At 42.3% G+C, this 11,082-nt stretch overlaps 1 protein-coding gene and 1 long non-coding RNA gene across 2 annotated transcripts; both read left to right on the top strand.

Moving 5' to 3' along the window:
- The first annotated feature begins 859 nt into the window (after positions 1-859).
- On the top strand, positions 860-7,497 carry LOC148126251 (uncharacterized). Its single transcript, XR_015743029.1, has 2 exons — positions 860-1,615; positions 6,212-7,497. It is a non-coding gene; the product is annotated as an uncharacterized LOC148126251 (long non-coding RNA).
- Positions 1,631-7,497, top strand: LOC148126250 (uncharacterized). The gene is made up of 2 exons (XM_087930529.1): positions 1,631-5,441; positions 5,559-7,497. The coding sequence occupies exon 1, from the start codon at positions 2,081-2,083 to the stop codon at positions 3,407-3,409; it is 1,329 nt and encodes a 442-aa protein (XP_087786655.1). The 5' UTR covers positions 1,631-2,080; the 3' UTR covers positions 3,410-5,441; positions 5,559-7,497.
- Positions 7,498-11,082: the final 3,585 nt, after the last annotated feature.

Genomic DNA, 11,082 nt, shown 5'->3' with positions numbered 1-11,082 from the left:
TCTTATTATGGCTTCTCCACAAATTCCAAAGCCAAACTTCAAGTACTCAATAATAGAAGTTCCAAACATTCTGTTAAAACATTCTCTGGTGTTCTTCCCTCTATCTAATCAAGTTCCAGTGTCCTTGAGAAAGGATTCCTTCACAGCTCTTTCAACTTTCAATAAAGTATCTTCAAGCCTCTAGTTGGCAGTGTTACAAAGTTTCTTTAATCCACTCCCCCTTCTTTCCCAAAAAAGCCTAGTAAAAAGAGGGAAATATACATGTATATATATGTATTTTAAAAAAGAAAAATTACTAAAGGGAGCCTCTATTCTAAAAAAAAACTATTAACAATCAAAAGGGGGAAAAAAGAAAGAAAAATTAGATGAATATAAAAGGAAAAACCAGTCTAGTTACAGTTACCAGATCACAATGGAAGTTCAATGAAAGCAAAAGTAAAAGTAAAAAGCCAAGCCTCAATTTGACATTCTCTTTAAGAAATCGCCGCTAAATCAGTTCCATCAGTTTTTGTCCAAAGTCTTACAGGATTCTTCTCACTTTAGAGTGTCCTTGAGTTCCCGAGAAAAAAAAAATTCTCACCAGCCGATGCACGTTCTCATTCAGCCTCTTCCTTCCGGAGCTGTCACAGCTTCAGCAGCCAAAAGGCTGCCTCTCCGCCGATGGTAAAAGGGCTTCTTCTGGATCAGCCAGGGACTTTGCGATGTCCCTGGGATCAGCAGAATGCGCCCCTTACTATCACCATCTCTACGGGACAGTTTAGGTCCATTAGGACCGACCAGGGGCGAAGATATCAGCTGCAATCTCAGAGCCCCAAGATTGCAGCTGTATCGCAGCAACGTGGCTCCGCCTTCCAATATGCTGGCTTTGATGATGCTCCCAGTAAGATGATGAGTGTGGGACCAACATTTCTCTTGGCTTCTATATCCTTTACATGTTCCAGCTTGTGAGAAGCGTTAATAAAGTATCCTTTTTATGACTCAAATCTCACGTTTAAAGATAGATTATGTCCTTGAACTAAGGGAGTGCAGTACCAGGCATATGCCTTTGAAGCGCTGGGAGTTATCACACTCTTTTGGAATGTCTTTGAAATGCCAGATACCGGGTAAGAAAGTGTCTGTTATGTGCTGGGTACCAAAAAGATAATAAAATGTAACTTGTATCCTGAAAGATGTATTGTAAATCAAGCCATTTGTATATGGGGGGGGGGGTAGTTTTAGAGTATAAGAGTAGAGCAAAAGCTATGTTTTTCGTTCCTCCCAGCTGCCTAGGGTGGAACCCATCTGCAGATGTATATCCAATAAAGCCTTTTTCCTTGGATCAACTTTGAATCCTGGTGGTTTTTCTTTAGCCACAATCTCACAATTTGGGGGCTCGTCCAGGATCCTCGACGGTGGTCGACTGGAAAGCGGGGACCAGGTAAGAGAGTGGCCACAACCTCCCATTGAGAGGCACCTCTCCCCGAATTTGGTCAGACTCCCGAGGTGACTTTGAATCCAGACGGTCCTTGGAAAAAGAACTGAGACGAAATGCCGGCTGAGAGTTTGTGAAATCGATCTGAGTTGGGGACACCCACACATCCTTTGACTGCGGAGAGTCCAGGAGTGATCAGATCAGGTAAACTTTGTTCCTTTCATTTGTAGCCAAAAGAGAAAGATCCTTAAACTCCCTGGGGGAATCCAGCGCCTGCTGGAGGATTGGGACTAGGAGTCTGGAAGAAAGAGGTCCTTAAACTCTCTGGGAGAATCTAGCGCTTGCTGGAGGACTGGGACTGGTGAGTCAAGGCTCTGGGAGCCTGAAAGAATAGAGATGGGAAAGGGACAAAGCAAGGGTCTTGGAGACCAGGAAGAAGCCTGTCTGGGACCGGGAAGATTTGACAATGGCAGAAAATCAATTCCGGTAGATTCGCCCCTGGGATAACTACTTCAGCAGTGGTTCTCCCCGAATCTGAAGGAATTCACCAGACATCTCGAAAAGAAAAACATGATTTATCTTTGTTGAGACAGATGGCCAAAATATCCTCTGATTGATCCTAAATTTCCATATCACTGGAGTCCTGAGGGGGAAACCAGTGCCTATTGGATGACCAAATTGCGAGACTATATTCTCCAACACAAAATGACCACCCAAATTGCATACATTGATGTATGGTTTCATGTGAAATTTGAGGGTCCCATCCCTCCAATTGAGGGTCAATACATGTCTCAACAGAAGGTTAATGAAAGCGAGATGGATGATTGGCTTCGGAGTCCGCCGCCCTCAAATCCTAACTTGAATAATGTACCAGCCAATGTTCCAGCGGCCCCGCCATTGGCGGCGCCACAACCCCCTCCTCAGCTGCCTTATCCACGGCTGAGAAAAGAAGTGGAACAGTTGAGAAGAGATATTGAGAATCTTCCATTCAGAGACAAACCTGAAGTGGATGCATTTCCTCTTAGGGAAGTCCCTAATGGGATCAATGCTGCAGGCAATCCGGTGACAGTCTTTGTGGCTGTCCCCATAAAACCAGCCGAGTTGCGAGAATTGAAGAAGACTCTTCCAAAACTTCATGAAAATGTTCATGAGGTGGCCGAACAGTTAGAGCTATGGTTGGGTCCAAATGATTACACTTATCAGGAGTTGATGTACATTTTGGGACATCTATTTACTCCTGAGGAGCGGAATCTCATCCGGACCTCAGCCTGGAGAGCGTGGAATGAAAGAGTGAATGGACAACAAGGGGCGGTGGCAGATCAAAAATTCCCCATAGCAATTCCAAATTGGGATCCAAACACTGCAGGTGGCAGAGCAAGTATGAGGGATATGAGAGCAATGATCATGGAGGGGATAAAATTGGCAGTCCCACAAGGGAAAAATTTAACTAAAGCCTTTGAAGTAAACCAAGGCAAAGATGAATCCCCTGGAGATTATTGCACCAGACTCCGGGAAAGTCTAGTTAAATACTCAGGAGTAGACCCTAGCACACCTGCTTTTGAAGCCATGCTGAAAATGCAGTTTGTGACTGGAGCCTGGCCAGATATCCAAAAGAAAATTCAGAAAATGGATAATTGGGGAGCTGTGGGAATGGTTGATCTCCTGAAAGCAGCCCAACAAGTTTTTGTGAACAGAGACACTGTGAAAACCAAACAGAAGTCCCAGATGATGGTTGCAGCTGTACAGGCTGCAACAAAGAATGAAGTAAGGAAAAGTGGGAATTTTGGGAAGGGTCCAACTGGAGAAAGAAGAGAGAATTTTGGGGGATACAATCAGGGAGGTTTTCGAGGTAGAGGAAGAGGTTCCAGAGGAAGAGGCATGGGAATGAGACAGCCTGGAATGGATAGGAGTTGCTTCAGGTGTGGGAAGGAAGGTCACTTTGCGCGCGAGTGTCCTACCAACCGAGAAGAGCGGAGTTATGCATTGTATGGTGATTAGGGCTGTTCCGGCTCCTTTAAGAGGACCTGCGGGGAGCCATTGGTAAACATTTTAGTGGGTCCTAACCATCAGGAGCAGCTGTTCCTGATAGACACTGGTGCAAGCCGGACTTCTGTGTGTGACCTGGTAGAGGGTGCACATAGATCAAGGAAAGTGATAAAAGCAGTTGGGGTGAGTGGAAAATCACAAGATGTGAGTGTGTTTGAACAAATTAGACTGGAAATGAATGAAGTGGTGACTGAAGCTGAAGTGTTGTATATTCCTGATTCTGGAGTGAATTTGCTGGGGAGAGATTTGTTGCCTGTGTTTGGTATCCAGCTGTGGGATACTGGGAAGGGAATAAGGATGTGTAAGATGACTGTGGAGGATGAAAGGGCAATTTCGGATGAGGTCTGGGCAGGAGGAGAGAAGGCAGGGCAAATAAACATTCAGCCAATTAAGATTCAAGTGCAGCCTGGGGTGACAAAGCTTTGGACCCCACAATATTCAATGAGCAGAAAGGGAAGAGAGGGGCTGAAACCAGTGATTGACAGATTGTTGAAACAGGGCATGTTGGAGCCTACTATGTCACCTTTCAATTCCCCAATATTGGCGGTATTGAAGAAGGATGGGAAGTATAGATTAGTTAATGATTTGAGGAGGATCTCCTGATCCCTATACTGTCTTGGGATGAATTCCTCCCAAAGACAAATGGTTTACTGTGATAGATCTGAAGGATGCCTTCTAGGCATGCCCCCTTGAGGAGGGAAGTAGAGACCTGTTTGCATTTGAATGGAATGATCCTGAGACTGGGAGAAAACAACAATTAAGGTGGACAGTACTTCGCCAGGGCTATACTGAGAGCCCTTTGTTGTTTGGACCGGCTTTGGAAGAAAAGTTAGTGTCTTTTGAGAAAGGGAAAGGGATCATGTTGATTCAGTATGTGGATGACTTGTTGTTGACTGGGGAGAAAGAGAAAGAGGTTAGAGCAGCATCTGTGGCTTTGCTAAATTGGCTGAAAGAACAAGGATTGACAGTTTCAAGGGAAAAGATCCAGTTTGTGGAAAGGAAGGTGAAATATTTGGGGCATTATATTCAGCAGGGGGTGAGGTCCTTGGATCCTGAGAGGGTGAAAGGGATCATGAGCCTGGCTCCCCCCAGAAATAAGACAGGAGTCAGAAAAGCCCTTGGATTGTTGGGGTATTGCAGAGTCTGGGTGGACCAGTACACTGTGCTAGCTCAATTCCTGCACAGGAAGCTGGTAGGAAAAGGAGAAAGTATAGAATGGTTAAAGGGAGATGATGAAAAATGGGAAGGTTTAAAGAAGGCACTGTCATCCACACCGGTTTTGGCTTTGCCCAATTTGAAGCTCCCATTTCATCTGTATGTGTCAGCAGCCCAGGGAACGGCACTAGGAGTGTTGGCGCAGAAGAGGGGGGGCAATACCAGCCCATCGCCTTTCTGAGCAAAACTCTGGAGCTGGTGGTGAGGGGATGGCCAATCTGTGTGCAGGCTGTGGCTGCTACAGCTATGTTGGTGGTAAAGAGCAAGAAGTTAACCTTTGAGGGGGGGGCTGTGGTGCATTCTCCTCATCAGGTCACTTCTGTGCTAAGTCAGTTGGCAACAACTTGGATGACAGAGGGGCGGATTCTCAAATATGAGACCATTTTGAGAACCAGCCCTGATGTAGTGATTGGGACAGACAGGAATTTGAATCCAGCAGAATTCCTAGAAGGGAGAAGACAGGAGTGGGAAGCTGAGGATCATGATTGTTTGTTGCAAGTAGATTTGATGACAAAGGTGAGGGAGGATCTGGAAGAGACTCCTTTAAAAGATGGGGAAAGGTGGTTTGTGGATGGATCAAGCAGGGTTGAGGAAGGAAAAAAGAAGTCAGGATTTGCAGTTGTGACAGGAGAGGGGGAAGTCATAGAAAAGGGCTCCCTTCCTTCCTCATGTTCTGCGCAAAAATGCGAGTTGTTTGCTCTGAAAAGGGCCTTAGAGTTGGCTGAAGGAATTGATGTGACAATCTGGACTGATTTCAAATACACCTGGGGTGTGGTCCATACCTTTGGTAAGATCTGGCAGGAGAGGGGCTTTATCAAGGCTGATGAGAAACAAGTTGAACAATTACAGCTTGTGGAATAGGCCTTGGAGGCCCTGCAACTGCCAGATCAAGTGGCAATAGTGCATGTGAATGCTCATCAGAAAGGGAACACCCCAGAGGTAGTTGGGAACAGGTGGGCAGACAAGTGGGCTGGCCTTTCCAGAGAGCACAGATTGATTTCACCAAATTACCAGAGAAAGGGGGGTGGAAATATTTACTTGTGATTAAAGATCATCTGACAGGGTGGGTGGAGGCCTATCCAACTAGGAGAGCCACAGCACCCACAGTAACCAAGATCCTGTTAGAACAGATCATTCCTCGTTATGGGATGATGGAAGCTATTGATTCTGACAGGGAGGACACATTTTACACAAAAAGTGTTACAGTCTGTGATGGGAGCTGTAGGGGTGAAATGGGATTTACACACCCCGTGGCACCCAGAATCCAGTTCTAAAGTGGAGAGGGGGAATGCGGAATTGAAGAAACATTTGACCAAATTACAATTGGAAAATGGGTTACCATGGACAAAGAACTTATCCTTGGCACTACTCAGAATCAGAACATGTCCAAGGAAAGACACCGGGGTCTCTCCATTCGAGATGCTAATGGGGCGACCCTACTTGGCAAAAATAGGGAATCCAATTCCTGAATTCAAAGATTTGTTCTTGAAAAAATATTTGCAGACACTGTCCAGGTCTTTGCTTTCTCTTCATAAACAGGGATTGTTGGCGCAACGACCACCTCTTGCTGGCAGCCAACATCCCCATGAAGTTGGAGACTGGATCCTGATAAAAACTTGGAAGAGCGAGAAGCTGCAGCCCAGCTGGGAAGGCCCGTACCAGGTGCTGTTGACAACTGAATCTGCAGTTCGCACTCGAGAAGGAGGCTGGACGCATTACAGCAGAGTCAAAAGGGCACCGGAACCTGATAAACCTTGGAAGGCCATTCCAGTGGATGGTCAGCCGTTGAAGTTAACTCTGAAGCGGCAACATGCAGCTGATTTGCCTAGTGACTACCTACTCATGAGCAGGATAGGAGGAGAGACTGAGATAAAGACAAAAGCTAAGACCGAGGACAATGTGATCAATGCATAAAAACAACAAAAACAGGGACACAAGTGACAAAGACTCTAATTTTCCATACTCAACTGAGTTGCAGGAAAAGAGACTCTGGGACTTGTATCTACAATGGGACATCTTACTCCATTTGTAAAGATGGAGGGAGTGTCAAATCTTATGACCCGAAAGGTCCCAGACATAGGTACACTATAAAGATTCAGGCAGGGAACAAGGTAATGGTGAACCATGACTTCTATAATCCCAAGGTGTCACAGTCAGTAACCTTTGATGCCTGCGAGGCAATGGAGGAGAACATACGCAAAAAATGAGAAATATATTTGTGGTAGGAATTTATCTTCATGGGCTGACTGCGGTTACGGCACTTTCTGTAATGGGTTGCTCTGGCAGAAATGTGTGAGTTTCTGGTCATGGGGGCTAACGGTATGGTATTAAGACAACAATATGACCCATTGGAGAACCTGGAGGAATCTCCTGAAGAAGGATGGAAGACAGCAGACTTATTATTAACTGAGTTTGAGTCAAGGATGGAACAAGAACGGGAGATATTGTGAGAAGCGTTAATAAAGTATCCTTTTTATGACTCAAATCTCATGTTGAAAGATAGATTATGTCCTTGAAGTAAGGGAGTGCAGTACCAGGCATATGCCTTTGAAGCGCTGGGAATTATTACACTCTTTTGGAATGTCTTTGAAATGCCAGATACCGGGTAAGAAAGTGTCTGTTATGTGCTAGGTACCAAAAAGATAATAAAATGTAACTTGTATCCTGAAAGATGTATTGTAAATCAAGCCGTTTGTATATGGGGGGGGGGGGTAGTTTTAGAGTATAAGAGTAGAGCAAAAGCTATGTTTTTCGTTCCTCCCAGCTGCCTAGGGTGGAACCCATCTGCAGATGTATATCCAATAAAGCCTTTTTCCTTGGATCAACTTTGAATCCTGGTGGTTTTTCTTTAGCCACAATCTCACAAGCTGGATTGCAGCTGCAGGGTGTGGGCTGTGTGAGAAGTCAGACAAGCATTGGAAGTTTAGCACTTCTAAGAAACATTACTATAGGAAGACTTTGCAGATGCAGAGCCTGATAAAAAGCAGCTCATAATTCTGCACCTCAGCACAAGGAATCACATGCTTTTTGGAATCTTTCTGGACAATGGGTAGATAGGCTTTCCTTACAGTGTCTTAGCTTTCTATAATAGGTTGGATGGGTTGGATCAGAGGTGGAGATTTTTTTTCCTTAGGCAAGCTGATGAGAGCAGTTGTCATATTTTTTGCTTAAGTCCATTCATGCCCTTTTATATTGTATTCCAACACTTATTGTAGACCACATTGATCTTGATGCATTTCTATTTTCTGAAAATTTTCCTCAAGTCACTGCAGAAGAGATGGGAAAGCTCCAATTGAAAGCCTCTCTCTACTATGTACTATTTTACATGTATAAAAATACTTTGGATGTCTGTAGATAGTTCCTCAGAAAGCTGCCCATCCACTTATTATTCCCTTATTTTCTAAACCTTTCAGAGTCCTTCATCAAAGACCTCTGAACAAATTTGCTAGTCACAGGATAAAAAGAAAATAAAGATATGAAAACACACATGTGCGCGCACACACAAATAAATGGAAAAAGGGTGCGTGGTGGGGACAGGGTTAACTTTTTCCAAAGTCTTTTTGGTTTTGTCTTCTAAAGGGTTAAAAAAATAGGAAACAAATGTTAGTAGTTTTTGTTTTTCTCATTTGTTTCTAAAACATTTTAAAGTATTTTTTCATTGTAGCTACTTGAATTGTGTAGAATAGAAGGAAACATACTAACCACAGTCAGTTCAAAGTATCAGAGAACCAAAGCATACAAGTAACTTAAAATGGCAATGAACAAAAAAGAATAAATATGTGTTAGCTGACAAAAAAATGAAGGCTGGAGGGCAGAGCTGGCGTCGCGGTGGTACAGCATGCGATCTATAAGTTCTAAGATCGCTGTTGATATCTCCATTGCAGGACGGTCCCAACAGACCTAAACCATCCCGTAGAGATGGTGACTGAGGAGGGCACATCCTGTTGATCCCAGGGACATCGCAAAGTCCCTGGTAGATCTAGGAGAAGCCCTTTTTTCCTGCAGCGGAGAGGCAGCCATTAAAGCTGCTGAAGCTGGGACAGCTCCGGAACGGAAGAAAGCTGGAAAGAAAGTGTGTCAGTTTGGTGAGATAATTATCTACTTATTTTTTTCTAGAGAGAACACCCTAAAAGGCTAAAAATTCAATTTAAAAGTGAAGATAAAAGTGCTCAAGCGGCGAGATTAAGCACAAATTAAACCTGAAGGTTTTTTCTTTCTTTTTATTGGAACTTTGGATTTTGTAAAAACTTTTCAATTTTTAAACTGGACTGGTCTTTCCTTTTTAATTTTTATCTTTTCCTTTCAAAATAACTCTTTGGAAAAGTTTTTTTTCTCTTGTTTTTTCTCTTTAATAATTTTAGATTCTTTTTATTTTTTTATTCCTGGTTTAATATTAGAGGGGAAGGGAAAAGAAAGGGAAATAAGTAGTGCTTCCACCTGGAGGCTTGGATACATTGTTTTCCTTTCTTGTTGATACATTTGGTGTTATATTCAAGGACTCTGTGCTTTTCATTGAAAAGATAGTGGGAAGAGCATGTAGATTGTTTGCAGGTGCTCTTCTGTGGAACTACTGATAGCTGGAGTCTGGATTTGAAATTGAAGAAAGAAGATTGAATGACCTTGAAAAGAGAACTGGAAATGTTGTTTTTTGATTTAGTATAAAGGGCCTCGAACATATAGTGGCAGTGCTTTGCTTACTGACAGGATTGCATTTTCTCTTTCCTTTTTTTTTTCTATTCCCCCCCCCCTTGGATTTTTATACTTGGACTTGAGTCCTTTGATGCAAGAATAAGACTACTTTTTCCCCTCCCTCCTCCCTTTGTTTTACCTTTTTAGCAAGGGGAATACACAGATTTTTGTCTAATTTTTTTCCTTATTTTTTTATTTTTTTCATCCTTTTTCCATTTTCCATTTTTTTTTCATTTTTTCTACATAATTGGAATCAATTGGATTAAGGTATTCAAGTGCCTGAAGATTTTTTTCCTTCCCTTTTTTATTTTTTCCTTTTTTTTTTTTTTACTGGAGTGGCAGTTGGCTGCTCTTGCTTTTTCTTCTCAATTTTTCTATTAAGTACTCTAAGATGAGCAGAAAGATACCAGCCTCAACTTATTCAATCTTGACTTCTTCCTCTTCACCATCTGGAAGATAACGATCAATACAGGTGATGTTACAACAAGAGAAGTGACACTGCAGATGATTATGAAAGGAATTCAAAAGATACAAGTAAAAACAGATAATATTGAAAAGAGAACGAAGAATATTGAGCTAAGGACTGAAAAGACAGATGAGAAAATTGAAAATATTCAATAGATGATGATGCAATACAAGGACAGAATCAAGAAAATTGAAGAACAAGGTGTACAAAGAGTTAAGAAGATTGGAGATATGGATACCCAATTGAGTGAAGTAGAAGGAGACAAGAGCAGATTTCTGCAATCATTGGGATGGGAAATTGATAGATCAGAATTCTCATCTTAGATTTCAAAATATAGAAGAAGAAAAAGGTGAAAACCTTGCTGAAATGATGACAGAAATCCTGGCAGAAGCATTAGAGATAACTAAAGAGAAGATGATGGATGGAATGGACAAGGTTTTTCATGTCTATACAAGATATGCAATGAGAAATAAACTACCAAAGGAAGTTCATATCAGATTTACTGAGAAAATAATTAAATCACAAATACTGCAGGCAGCAAGAGAAAAACCACTAAAGTACAAAGATAAAGAAATAGTGGTACTGAAACAGGTACTGAGAAGAGTGAGAGAGATAAGAAGAGAATATTTATTCTTGACCAAAGAGTTACTTAAGAGAGGAATAAATTACAGATGGCTGATACCAGAAGGTCTCATGTTTACCTGACAGGAACAAAGACACAGAATTGATACAGTTGAAAAAGCTGAGTTACTCTATTGGGAATATTTTAGAGGAAGGAAGGAAGATACAAGAAAAGAAGAGTCGTTAATTGAATTTCAAGAGGAATGTACAGCAGTAATTGAAAAAGAAGAAGGAGCTGTAGGTGGTGTAACCAGAGGACAACGGAACCTACTAGAGCAACAAATCCTTCTTATAAAGTCTAAAATGGATGAGAGAAAACTGATTACAATTAATATAAATGGACTTAATTCAGCTATTAAAAGAAGAAAAATATTTCACAAGTTAGAGAAATTAAAATTTGATATAATCTACCTACAAGAAGTACATATTAAAAAAACAACATGATTATATATTGAAACAACAAAAATTAGGGGAGGGCGGAGCTGGCGTCACAACGATACGGCATGCGATCTTGGAGGTCTGAGATCACTGCCGAAATCTTTGCTCCCGGACGGTCCTATCGGATCTAAACCATCCCGAAGAGATGGTGAAAGTGAAGAGCGCATCCTGTCAATCCCAGGGATACCGCAAAGTC

This window comes from Pseudonaja textilis, chromosome 3 (genome assembly GCF_049901715.1).
Source record: "Pseudonaja textilis isolate UNSWEBS1 chromosome 3, rPseTex1.2, whole genome shotgun sequence".
Taxonomy (NCBI): Eukaryota; Metazoa; Chordata; class Lepidosauria; order Squamata; family Elapidae; genus Pseudonaja; species Pseudonaja textilis.
Note: the sequence above shows the minus strand (reverse complement) of the source record. Positions and strands in the feature narration are given on the sequence as shown.

Bases quoted from the DNA above. Each gene is read 5' to 3' on its own strand.
- LOC148126250 (XM_087930529.1), top strand. From the start codon at position 2,081: ATGACCAAATTGCGAGACTATATTCTCCAACACAAAATGACCACCCAA.